This window comes from Diadema antillarum, unplaced genomic scaffold, assembly GCF_040938485.1.
Source record: "Diadema antillarum isolate AM-2024a unplaced genomic scaffold, OU_Dant_1.0 scf00000086, whole genome shotgun sequence".
In the NCBI taxonomy this organism is placed as follows: domain Eukaryota; kingdom Metazoa; phylum Echinodermata; class Echinoidea; order Diadematoida; family Diadematidae; genus Diadema; species Diadema antillarum.
This window is the reverse complement of record NW_027270975.1, coordinates 2,246,666-2,259,838: the sequence shown is the minus strand read 5'-3', so window position 1 is coordinate 2,259,838 and position 13,173 is coordinate 2,246,666. Positions and strand designations below refer to the sequence as shown.

The 13,173-nt window shown below is 39.7% G+C and overlaps 1 protein-coding gene across 1 annotated transcript in view; it reads right to left on the bottom strand.

Moving 5' to 3' along the window:
* Window positions 1-1,447: 1,447 nt before the first annotated feature.
* The window catches only part of LOC139717966 (EF-hand calcium-binding domain-containing protein 6-like), a 28,725-nt gene continuing 16,999 nt past the window's right edge, over window positions 1,448-13,173 (bottom strand). Inside the window, exons 14-27 of the mRNA XM_071629451.1 lie at window positions 12,779-12,950; window positions 11,885-12,133; window positions 11,367-11,602; window positions 10,763-10,978; window positions 9,901-10,059; window positions 9,221-9,448; window positions 7,898-8,093; window positions 7,126-7,317; window positions 6,496-6,735; window positions 5,840-6,040; window positions 5,353-5,518; window positions 4,360-4,444; window positions 3,665-3,779; window positions 1,448-1,723 (exon numbers count right to left, since the gene is read on the bottom strand). Of these exons, the coding sequence (XP_071485552.1) occupies window positions 1,448-1,723; window positions 3,665-3,779; window positions 4,360-4,444; window positions 5,353-5,518; window positions 5,840-6,040; window positions 6,496-6,735; window positions 7,126-7,317; window positions 7,898-8,093; window positions 9,221-9,448; window positions 9,901-10,059; window positions 10,763-10,978; window positions 11,367-11,602; window positions 11,885-12,133; window positions 12,779-12,950 (2,731 nt within the window). The remainder of the gene's footprint in view (window positions 1,724-3,664; window positions 3,780-4,359; window positions 4,445-5,352; window positions 5,519-5,839; window positions 6,041-6,495; window positions 6,736-7,125; window positions 7,318-7,897; window positions 8,094-9,220; window positions 9,449-9,900; window positions 10,060-10,762; window positions 10,979-11,366; window positions 11,603-11,884; window positions 12,134-12,778; window positions 12,951-13,173) is intronic.

The window sequence follows — 13,173 nt, the reverse complement described above, 5'->3', positions numbered from 1 at the left end:
CTGTTCGGGTCACTGAAATCTTTGAATTTGAAATGTTGGTGGCCCGAAATACAAGGAAACATAAAATTTCATATTGAATTTTAGCTGCCCAAGTGGGTCACCAACATATAATCCTATAGGAAAATGGGTGTCCTGACTTCAATTTTTAGTGGACCTGGGCCAACGGGTCACTGCTAATGTCAACCCTAAAGTACATAAACCTTTCAAAAAGCATATGAATAATGGTAATCTGATGCACTGAATCTGATATTGCATAAAGTTCAGTAAGGAAGTTGTTTCAGCAAACATGTTCAGGAAATAATGCAATCAATTGATAAAGTTTTGCTCCACAGTATTTAGTATTGAAAGTACGATGGCATTAGTTACTTTTTCAGTTTATTGAGGAAAAGCACTTTCAATAGCTTCATGTATATCATTTTTCTTTGTATGATGTTTTTACCTGTTTCGGATGTTACAGTCACAAGTTCATTGCACAAAGTGACATTTTCCTGTCTGAATTATATACATTACTGATCTTGTGGCCGAATCACCTGGATCCTGACATTATGAATACAATTTGTATTGGACTTACAAGTGTTGTTACTGAGGAAGACTCCCTTTACAAACAGAAATAAAAAAGATGAGTTTCGCAAATATCTATGACAAAGATGAAACTTTAGCCTCTTTGGTCTTGCCCTGACCCTTACTTTTGAATGGCATAAACTTCGCACCAGTGAAAGTGAATATAAATATGTATGAATAAAAATAATGCCTTACAATGAATACATAATACATCAGCATGTGAAACTGTGTATGTTAACATTAAACTTATTTACCAAGAGGGGGCGCTACACACATTCTGGCAAAGTTTCCCCTGGAGCAACTGGCTTCGTGCACTGGACGGAATCTGGCAGTAAGAAAAATACTTAAATATATAAGCAGTGTACCATTTCACATGTTATACTTTGTATCACTTTTATTATTGTGAATTTAGAATGTTTGTTTGTTTGTATGGCACTGATTTGCATGGAATGGAATTCCCCAAAATATTTGGCTAAACAAACAAGAAACAGAGACTTGGGTTATTGATAGATTTATTGGTTATGTACAATTTCGTCACTGCATATTTGTTTCACGAAGGCATGGACCTCCTGTGTTAAACCACTAGCTGTAGTCAATCTAGACTGTAAGACAAAGTGTTGTTCTGAATAGCTGGGCACTGTTACCCGAGACGGTCAGCACTATGGAAAAACATCAAATGTTTCATGCCATAGCGAACTGCCATTTCAGCCAGCACCCTATTAAGAGAAGTTGGGTTCAGAAAGGAATTATCCTGACATGCAAAGTCAGTATTAGCTCTTAAGCCAATATCAGCACAGCAAAGTCCTTCTTGTGAGAATGAAAGTGACGGGGCTCGGTTTGCAATGAGGCGCAGAAGTCCTGCTTGGGAGACGTAAATCTGCAGTTATCACTGTAGGAAGGCCCTGATAAAGTCGTTGTAGGAGACCTTCCCGTTGAGATCCTTGTCGTAGTAGCTCATTAACTGGTAGAACTCTTCCTCCGATAGGTTGATGCTGAACTGTCGCAGCACGTCGCGGAACTGCAGGGTGGAGATGACTCCCTCCGCCGTTGGGTCGATGGTGCGGAAGATGCGGCGCATCTTCTTCCAGTTGGAGACGATGTTGTCACGGATACGCAGCATGGCTTCCAGCATCTCACCTGTCATGCGGCTGCCTGGCTTGATCTGAGGAACATGACAACATAGTAGATTATATGAGCCATGAGTACATACCCAAAGGTCATCGTCTTGAGGAAGACTCCCTTGACAAAATGAAATAAAAAAATGATGAGTTTGGCAAATGTCTGACAAGAGATGAAACTCTAGCCTCTTTGGGCTTGCCCCAACCATTACTTTTAAATTGCATAAACTTTGCACCAGTGAAAGTGAATAGAAGTATGTATGAATAAAAATAATGCCTTACAATAAATACACAATACATCAGCATGTGGAACTGTATGTGTAAGCATTGAATTTATTTACCAAGAGAGGGCGCTATACACACTCTGACTAAGTTTCTCCTCTAGCTACCTGCTTTGTGCACTGGACAGAATCTGACATTTGAAAAAAAAAAAAAGAGTAAAATCTATTAGCGGTGTAACACCTAACTTCTTCCTGAAGGCATCTGAGTCCATCAATTTTCAGATTCTGTTTGTACAGATGAAACCGAGACTTAGTACAGTGTTCATCGTACAAACCCTTTGATTCTCAAGCTTGTATGGTCAGAAACTAAATTAAACTGGACATAAATCCAAAGGATAGAAATCAATTTGAGGATAAATGTGAGGGATCAGCGAAGTGACACCGCTTTTTAAACATTATGATAAATGCAAAACAAAGGGAAACTGGCCAGAAATGTAATTAATATAAATGAAAAATGAGCAAAGAAAGTGGAATTCCATCAGGAATTGAACCCGAGATCTTTGGATTGTTTGGCGGGTGTTCTTACCGACAGAGTTTAATATTTGTCAGCCTTTAAGAAAAGTGTCATATGTGACCGTGCACCTCAAAACGAACATAAAGTCGCACACACTGATTTTGCGTGAGGACTGAAAATAAGTGAAATAGGTCAACCTAGCCGAACTTGACTTTTTCATATTTTCTGAAAGAGCGGGTCTTCTTTTACATTATGCTAAAATATGGAGTCATAAAACGGGCAGAAAAGTGTGTTTTTTTAGCAGTTTATCTCGAACATTTTTTGGTAGAATAGTGTGATTAGGTGTGTCTCTAGAATCCCTTTTTCATTTCTGAAAAACCTTGTCCACACTCTTCACTTTCAACTCCAATAACTTTTGAAAGGATAGGGCTACTGCTTTGAAAGTTGGAATTAATTATGGACAGAATGTGTTAATGAGGCATGTTTAATATCAGTTTAATTTGATAATCCCTTCATTGTTGTTACTCTGGTGGTTTACTTCCTGTTTTTTGTCCCATTCATCGCACAGCCAGCACGGTTTGGTAAAGATTAAGCGCTTGAATAGACACTGTACTTCAGAGCCTCTTTTCTCAGTTCACACTTTTCCTGAGTTGTGCTTTCTTTCCAATATTTAGATAGGTTAGGAGAGTCCATTTGATTTGAGTTATACATCATTTTAAAGCTTAAAGTCTGCTCTTTTAGAATATGGTCTTAACTAAAAATTCATGTCTGGCGACTTTTTGTTTGTTTTGAGGTTCAGGGTCACATATATGTCTTCCTTAGCCATTTGCTCCTTGTCAAAATTCTCTAGCCACCAACATTGAAATATACTGCAGCTCCATAAAACACAAAGGCATAACTTGCCTCATCTGCAACAAACTACTCCAGGAAGAGTAAACTACTGTATACGCCATATATTTAGGGAGTCTAACTTTTCGCTAATCGGGATTTCCTAACGATTTTGCGAGTGGTTAAATTCGCGATCGTGGAGTACTGAATTGAACATAGAAATGTGCGTACCAATACGTCACATTCATATTGAGATCAGAGCCAATTTTTTTGCGTGTCTTTAATTTCGCAAATAGCACACGACTCGCGAAAATTGCGAAAATAAAAATCTCGCGATATATTTGGCGTATACAGTAGTTTGTAAGCAAACAAAAAGTAGAAACAGGCTAGGGAGCAAGGGAAAGAGATGGGAAGCAACATACCACAATCTTGGACTGGTGGATCTTCTCCCTGGATAGCAGTGACCTTTGCTCTGGGATCTCATTCAAGGTCTTCAGATTCAGCACAAAGTGCTTCAGGAAGTCCAGGTATGAAAATCTGCAAAGATAATCAGACAGACAACAGATTTAATTCTTCATGCGCCATGGTGTAAACCCCCTGTGTGCCCTGTTGTTCTGAGATGGCAACGTAGTCATGCTTTGGGAAAACATTCTATTTTTCAAATCAATGTAATTTTTATAGAGCTTTATAGAGTTGAGCAGAATATGCGAACTTGGCACGCCATCGACTAAGTCGGGCGTGCGAACGTCACACATAAAGAGTTACTGGGAGGAGGATTCTCCATTCTAACAGACATAATTCAACACAATCCCCGTTCATAGTCACTAACAGTGTTCTGGCTACATTATGTGTAGGCTTCATTCCAGCATCCTATTCTCAAATCTCTCTCAGTCAAAGTTCACTTTGACAGTTGCATTCCTTTAAGGTTCAAAACCATTGAATGAAAATTTACTTATTTCAACATATCAAGTTGTACATAAGAGATTTGAAGGCACTACCTTTGTGTAGTTTGATCCCATACTTCTAACAAATTGCTCGAAAACATTACTTCAAAGAAATTTCCCATACAACATAAGTGACAGTCTTTTCAATATGAATGTCCTGCCATCATACTCACTTTCCAGTGTCTTTCAAGTCAAACTTTGCCATGAGCTGCTGGAAGTCTTCAATTGACAGAGCTACATTGAACTGGGCCATGATATCTGAAAGAGGAAAATGGAAAGATTCAATTTCAAGTATGGAAAATGCTATAGTTTTGGTGGCTGCAAAAATGGAGAGCATCATGCCTTCATGTGATCGCATACATAATATAGTGACCAGAAATTACTGTAAATGTGGATATTTTCGCGTGACTAATTTTTCGCGCTTGGCCCGGTGAGAAGAGTTTCGCGTGTTTTTAATTCTGCGGAATCAAGACAGTAAGTACAAGAACATATGGCAAGCAAAAATATTCGCGTGCTTTTATTTTCGCGCTAGTTTCGGGTTGCGCGAAATGCGCGAAAATTACAACACCGCGAAAATTTCCACTTTTACAGTAGTTATATTCAATCGAGACAAGTCTCAGAGAATTCACTGTTAACAAATGAATATACGCATTACAAATAATTGAAATTACCCTACATTAGCTTAAAGTCAGGTAATGAGTAAACATAGTTTTGCTTTGTTATGTTGCAGAGACCTACTAGGGTCATCATATTTTGAATTCCTCATCATCAGTATATGCAATGTGAAAGCCAACAAATCTTGAACCTAGAAATCACATTTGTTTACAAGAAGCTGACAATGTGTCTTTGGAATTTTTTCCTACAGAATAGTTTGTGTATGGCCCACTCTGAAAATAAGCAGATCACAGACAGATTCAGTTCATGCCCTGTACCACTTTCATTCCCATCCAGAGAAATGAAATATCAATCCGAATCAAAATTAATCCCTTTCTCACCACACCATATTAATTTGAATTCCAAAATGCACTGTAATCTAAAACATAAATGTAGTTAAGTTAAGGCATGAGCAACTCTATGCTCAAAGAAGAAAAGTTTGCATATTTTTTGTCTGGTAGCATATGCAAACAAAAATTAAAAGACCAAACAGCTCTGCTGTGATCCCCTACCTCTGAAAGTGTCAACCTCAATTTGACCGTTGCCATCCATGTCATGGAATTTGCACAGCCGGTGGATCTCTTGCCAGTTCCTCTGGATCTGTTTCTTTAGACGCTGCTCAAGATTCTCGGCATTGACCAATGGGGTCGCTGACCTTCGTCCACCTGGTGTGTATGACTATAAGCAGAGAAGCAAATGAAAGTAGCATGCTCAGTTTAGTAACAACACTATGGGCGTATGAAAAATGTTCATTAGAAATGCACACACTTCAGGTAAACTTCAGGTAATTTTATTCTTTAATTTTGTAACGATTTAGTGTGACATTTTGACTTAAAAACCTAGAATAACTTGAACACATAATCTGAACATAACGACCTATGACGTGATGGTATTCAAGCTTGTTTATCTGCAGATGGCAAATTTTGAAGACCTTTGCATCAATTGCTTAACTAATGTCTACATAGCTATGGGTTAATGACCATTCATCCTCACACTCACCATTCGGCTGAGTGGAGTCATTGGTATCTGGGGTGTGGCTGCTCCCCTCAGCACAGATCCTGCTCTTGGGCCCTTCCCGGGGGGACTGGAGTCACCCAGGTCAAACGAGTCCCCGTTGTCCTCGGAAAACTCCTTCAGGAAGGCACGGTAGTCCAGATTACCATAGGAATTTAGGTCAAAGCTGGACCAGAGGCTGTTGAACTGAAATGAACGAAATTGAACACCCTTGTCTAAGATTCTCTAATCACTGTCTTCTTCATAACAATGGCATACTTTTTAAGTAGGTTAGGTGAATATGAACAGGAAATGATTAGTTTACAGAAAAGTGCACTTGAATACAGGGAAAATTCATCACAGACTGTCAGTAACAAGTACGTTTTGGCTGCTTGAAGATGCCTTTGAAATTTACAATAAGTCACAGGGGCCATGGAGGCGGGGGAGCTGCAGTCCCTCCCCCTTATTTGGTCTTTAAAAAAATGGGGGGGGGGGGGGAATCATCTTTATTTCTGACTGTTAAGGCCAGAGACAAGCATTTCACATATAAATTCTGAGGACAGTTGTTGGCAGGTTATGCTACTTGACTTTTACTGTTTGTACACTGGGTAGTGCAAAATAAATTAAATTGGTTTGTACTCCAGAACAAGCTGTAGACTTACATGTTCACTACTCATCCTAAAGGCCAACTCATTCAGAACATCCCGGAAGTCATCTTTGGCCACGACACCAATGTTTGCGTAGTCCAGGTCAGAGAAGCGCTCGGCAAACTTGTAGAAGCGGGCCTTGACGGCCTGCTGCAGGTCCTGTTTGATGTCCTCCATCGTTGGGGAGCTCATGCGGTCACCAAGCGAAGACTGGCTCTCGCTCTTCTGCACTGACTCGATCCAATTTTGCGCAAGCTGCACAAGATGAATTAGACCACAGTCACTTTGTAGAAATCACAAGCCTACTTTGTTTCATTGAACTATTCTGACATATACTGGAAACAAACACACACTTATACTAGTCTTGTCTGGGTATTTCTGTGTAGGTCTGGGTCTTTGCATCAAGACAACGATGCTAATGCCACACTTATCAAGGGTATTAAAACTGGCAAAATTTGCTAATTTTGGGAACAATATTCTTCTGAAATATGCCACTGCTATCTAGGGTTCATGAAACACTATGTCAGACTCAGATTTCTTTGATCAGCAGACTTTACTACTTCGATGTTCTTCTCTTCACTCAAAATATTCACAATTCAGGGCTATAAGATTGGATATTCCTTTACTACAATGCTCTGTAGTTACCTCTTGCTCATTGGCGGAAAATTCTTCCAGGAATGCTGGGTAACTGACACTGAGGTCAGAGTTCACCCTCAGCTTGGCCATCAGTCCTTTGAACTGCTTATCAGTCATCTTGAAACAGAAGTGGTCCAGGACACGGCGGAAGTCACCGGGGCTGAGGCGCCCTCGCTTGTCCTTATCAAAAGCTCCAAATGCCTGGCAAGAAAGAATTTAGAATGAGACCTTACAGCTTCTATTCTAGTCATCGAATGGCATGAGCAAATATTTGCAACTTTTCTACAAGCAGCTACGTAGATAGCAAAATGCTAGCATTAAATCCATGCTTGTAATTATAAGTGTAATCTGTATGTATGCTTTTCATTTAAGAATGCATACATGTTTATTACACCACCAACTGGTTGTTGCATTCAGTCTCCTGGTGATACAGTAAAATGTAAAAGCATCTGTCCTAGAAAAGAGAGTACAAACTAGAGAGTACAAACTTCAAAGTTTTTAGAATCACAGTCTAACCAATGTCTGGCTAACAGGTCTTCAAATTTGTCATATCTTTCTAAAGGATGACAAGTCACAATTGAGAGGTATTTAATTCTGCAATCTGACAATTTCGATTTCTATGACAATAAATGATCTCAACCTACTGAGCAAGCCCAAGATAATTACTGTATATTCACAACTTATCTCATATGTGACACAAACTCATATTACCATGGTTCTTCGAGAATGATTCACTTGAAAAGATTGATGTGCGTAATCACCACGTTGCGACAATACTTACAGCTTGCAGCACTGGTACACTCTGCTGCACAATCTTCCTCAGCTTTCGGAGAGCCTTGTCCGATGAGAGCTGGGAGAAGGACTCTGGCCTCACTTCGGGGACGTTCTTCCTTTGGTAGCGCTCCTCGCGACCCTCGTCAAATGCTTTCAGGAAGTCATTATAGTTGAGGGTACTCTTGCTGGTCGGCAGTCCAATTCTGTGATTGTATTTGAAACAGGAGATGTGAACAATTACATCATTTGCTTTACAAAAATCAAAGTTACACTGCAGCAAAAACTGTAAAACAAACTGACATAAGACAGAATCCCGACTGAATTCAAGGAAATTGCAACCATTATGTGTGATTTTACACAAGGTGATGCAGAAAAAGAAAACTTGAAAATATGATACATTATCAGTGATGACCAATGACCATCTGCGTATTGATCTGAAAATAAGTACTGGATAGCTGCTGTAAATCCATACACACAGTCCAATTACATACATGAGAAGCATGTTATATGTATCACATGGCTCATAACAAATTTGCCCCTGTTTAATCCAATCATAATACTAGCTAAAGATGCACATTTGTAGCATAATTAAGATAATGCACAGTGAACTGGGATAGAATGAAGTTGACCCTGTCCAATCCAACAAATATTCGAGCTAGAGCTTCATATTTGTAGCACAAGCAAATTATGCATAATACAGTAAATTGGGATAGAATAAAATGGCCAAATTTTGAGCAATGAGGAGATGAAAAGCAAAATCATGGTTATCTAGAAAGATAAAGGTACTAGAAATGGAAGAGCTGAAAGATAGGATTCAATAGATGGAATGATAGATAGAGGAGGAATGAGGTAGAACAGGAATTTTAAATGACATGAGACATAAGCACTTTGACATGTAAATAAAACAGTGCCATGACATGGAGAATGGGTGTGGGGGTAACATTTGTAATCAATTGTGACTCTTTGAGGGTAACTTACCCCAAAATAAATGTACGTTGGTACAGTAAAAGCAGAAATATCAGTTGTAAATATATCAGTGCTGTTTGAGGAAAATTAGATAATTTATTCCAAAATTATGAATCCCGAAAAGTTTGGTTAAATCCGTATGCTGTCATCGATGGATAAGAAAGGCAACAACAGTTAGTGATGTCACAGGTGTGAAACAATGTTTATAAACTTCACTTATGTATTCTACTGATATTTCTGGATTCACTGAATTCTGATATACATTTGGGGTAAATTTCCTGCTATTAAGAACACAGAGCCTCTGATGAAGAAGGAGTGCCTCTGAAGGAGTTCCTCTGATGAAGACGGAGTGTAGCCAACTCACCGATGTAAGAATTCATGCAGAGTGGCATCATCCACCAGGTAGTTGTGGCTGAGGAGGACGTCCTGGAGCTCGGTGACCGTGATGCGGCCAGACTTGCTCTTGTCCAGCATGGCAAAGGCCTCCTGGAAGGTGCCGTACTTGTCCCGCATCCGGTCCTTGAGGTCCTGCAGGAGCTTCTCCACCGAGATGAAGGTTCCCTTGGAGGCCTGATTGATGGTGATGTTGATCCTTGGGGGGTAGGAGGGGATGTGAAGAAAAAGACAAAGTTAGGAGTAAGTTCAAGATACAGCACGCAACCTGCCTAGCACTGATTCTTTGTATTCAAACCTCATCACATCAACCGTAGCAAAGTAAATGAGGCTGAAGTCCTCGTTCCAATTTCTCAGCAAAATTATTTTATAGTGGTTTATTTTATTTTTTGTTGTTGTATGTGTTGAGTCTGTGATTAAAGATGGTACGCTGGAGCAGTGCTGATTTTTGCCTCAATTTCAGGATATGTTCTGAATGATTTCTGATACATTTCTTCTACTCTGCTACCCTAGAGAGGAGTTGGTTGCCTAAGAACAGATGGACTCCTTGAAGTTGACAAGAATTTCACAAGCCAAATCAGAAAAGAGATACAACACAAAGAAGGTAAGTCAAGACAAGTGATAAGGGATATGTGTGTTAGTCCCACTTACTGCTTGTCAAGTTGGTTTTGATGATGGCTCTCAATGGTGTCTGCTGACTCTTCAACGATGCGTTTACTGACTCCAGCATCATCTCCTGGGGCGAATTCCTTGCCCATCATCTTCAGGAAGTGCTGGTGGTCAATGTAACCCTTACTTTGTGGGTCATAGCTGCAAATGAAGCAAAGACAAAGTGAAGATGAAGTTGTGAATACAGACAACATGGATTGAAGAAATGATATGATTCCAGATGAACATGATTATCAAAATATTGTATTGGAATACACTGAGACAAAACATGGCAAAAGTACAGAAATAAAACCACACTGTATCAATTTATTTTCTACAGTATTATGATAGCTGATAAAAAAAGACCCAGTATTCTTAGAATTTGCACATGAATGGAATTCTGTTAACACAAAATTTGTTATACAGCTTTGACTGTTTTCAGCGTACAAAGCACATATTTGCAACTCTGTCCAATACAGGACTCAAATTGTGTGTACTTGAGACATTTCAAGTGACCTGTCCAGAAAGAGTATTAGACTTTGCAGCAGTTTTGCACTGATTGCTTTACAACAGTATCGTAGTGCAAAGGATAGTTGGTCTGGGGAGGATGGTTGGTCTTATCTCATTTGCTTCCAACTCCAACATGACAATGAAAAAAAAAAGGAAGAAGAAGAAAGAAAGAAATGGATTTGTGAATCATAGGCATGTTGCTCTATAGTTACATGTTGTTTATTTGATGATACTAGTAGCAGATTCTCCCTTTCCTGTAAGGAGGCTTTCATGGGTTCAAATTGCTGTGGTCTTTTATCATTTACTAGTAACTCGCAAATAATGATATGCACACCAGCATCCCAGTCCAACTTACATGGCCCACAGCTTGGCAAATTCATCCTTGGTCATGGGGAGCATGAAGGTGTAGAGGAGGTCTCTCAGTTCTTTCTTGATGATGACGCCGTGACCATTCTTGTCGATGGAGCGGAAGGCCTTAGCCAAGTCATGGTACTGCCGCTGGGCCTTGGCTGCCAGGATCTCATGTACCTGCTCTGCTGCCAGCTGGGCGGGATCAATTGTGGTGTTCCACCTGAGCAAATGGCCACATAAAAAGATCATTATTTTTGTATGTTTTCTTTTAACTTGACATATGACATGCATTAAAATAGCAGGAATTCTTAACATAAAACAATTTTTCTTACAGCAGGTGTTCAAATGCACTTATTATGTCAACATCTAAAAGACGATGCAACACTGGATTAATTTGGCTGCAACAGGGAAAAGATGTCGACATTTCCATTACCCTGCAAAGATATATTATGCATATTGTGAAGTTTGATGTGTGGAAAGCCTACAAGGGCTTCTCTTCTTGTGTGAGTGACTATTGCATTGCACTAATGAGTTCAAAATACGACATTTTGCATTCAACTAATGATCCTCAGTAAAAGCACAGAGTATTCAAAACAACTGCAACAAACCTGTGATCTGAGTTCAACCACTTATGGCCCTCCTCTGAATCCCGAACCTCAAACAAGTCTAGGAACTCCTGGTAGTTGAGTCTAGTGTTCTTGGTGATGCCCAGCTCTGACATAAGTTTGTTGAACTCTTCATCAGTGGTGATGAACATGAGCTTGTCGATGAGGCGCTGGAAGTCCTGCCGGCGAACAGCGCCATCGTGGTCATCGTCCATCTTATAGAAGGCTGATCGCAAATCCTGGAATAAAGCAAACCAAGATTTAGAGTGATGGGAATTTTTTTTCTTCTAAATTCTGTGTCACAGTTTGTGATGCAAAACAATGGGTATAGTAATAGGTAACATATACTGTAAAACAGTCATTGCATTGTTCCATGACATTAACTTAATTAAGAAAGGTAAGAATTTTAGAGATGTCCTTGTAAAGGGGAAGAACCCAGGTTATAAAATATGTCACACGTGGTATCCATATCTTGCACTCTTAATGCTATCAAACTGACACATCACCTCCAAGATACTTACCCCAAATGCCTGTCTCATCTTGTCACCCAGCTGTTTCATCATATCCATGGCAGACATGTTCTTGGCCTCTAGACTCTTCCACCAATGGTTTGGTGACCTGGTGATCTCCTCACCGGGCCCACCAATGCGGGGGTCTTCAAACTGCTCAATGAAGTCTGTGTATGTGAGGGAGCCCTGGTCAAAGCCTAGGCGCTGGCACAGCAAGGCAAACTGTTCATCGTCCATGTACATCCCAAAGCTTTGGATCACCTGATGGTATACATCAAGAATTTTATTGTAGTCATATTGACATACATCAGGATTCAGAATTTATTCAAGTTTTCATTAGAACACAAATTAAAATGGTATGCAAACAGGTGAGGATACAGTGAAATTCACTGGCAAATATAAATCTTTGAAGACAAATATGCTGCCATAACACTGGTGGTAAGTTTAACACCTGTTCAGCAAAAATCTTGCAAGAATGGAAAGAACTAGAGCAAGATGAAGAAGAAATCATAACACAGACTGCAAGGGAGAGTTTGCAAAAGAGAAACTGTTAAAAAAAACACCCCAAAACAACATTGTAATAAATGAATCACGGTTAATACATCTGACCTCCTACAGTGCATAATTATGGCATGTTCACACGATCAACGTAAGTATGTCTATGGCACACTTGAAAGGCAGATGCAAATGATAACATTTGGGGGCATGAAAACCTCTTGATAACAAGTATCTCACATAGATTATGGTGTCAATTTATACAGACCTATACAATGTATAACAAATCAAATCAAATACAAGCAAGACACAAAGCAGGTCAAACACAAACAACAGACAATATGCATATTCACACACAAGTAGCAGAATATCTAGTGACAGCTGCCTTATAATTGTATCTTACAAACTAACCTGTCTGAACTCTCGCTTGGTCAGCTTGCCTCGTCTGTCCTTGCAGTATCTGAGGAAATTGGCCCGCACTTTGCTGGACTTCTGGGACATGCGGTCCTTCAGTTTCAAGATGACCTCATCGGCACTCATAAGGGTGGTCCGGCTCAGGGCATTGACCTGGATCTGGTGCAATCTGGGGAAGGTAGAATGGCAATAGTATTAGCAAACTACAAATGTCGCTATGGCGACTGATGCCTCCGCCATAATGCATGATTCTCCAAATAGGTGTATGGTACGATGTCTTCACAATGTGTTGACAGTTTCACAAAACTGACAAAATATTGAAATGACAGGTCTGTCAGAAATATCTTGAATGTTCACTTTCCTTGAACTGGGTTTGCTACAATAGTCTAATA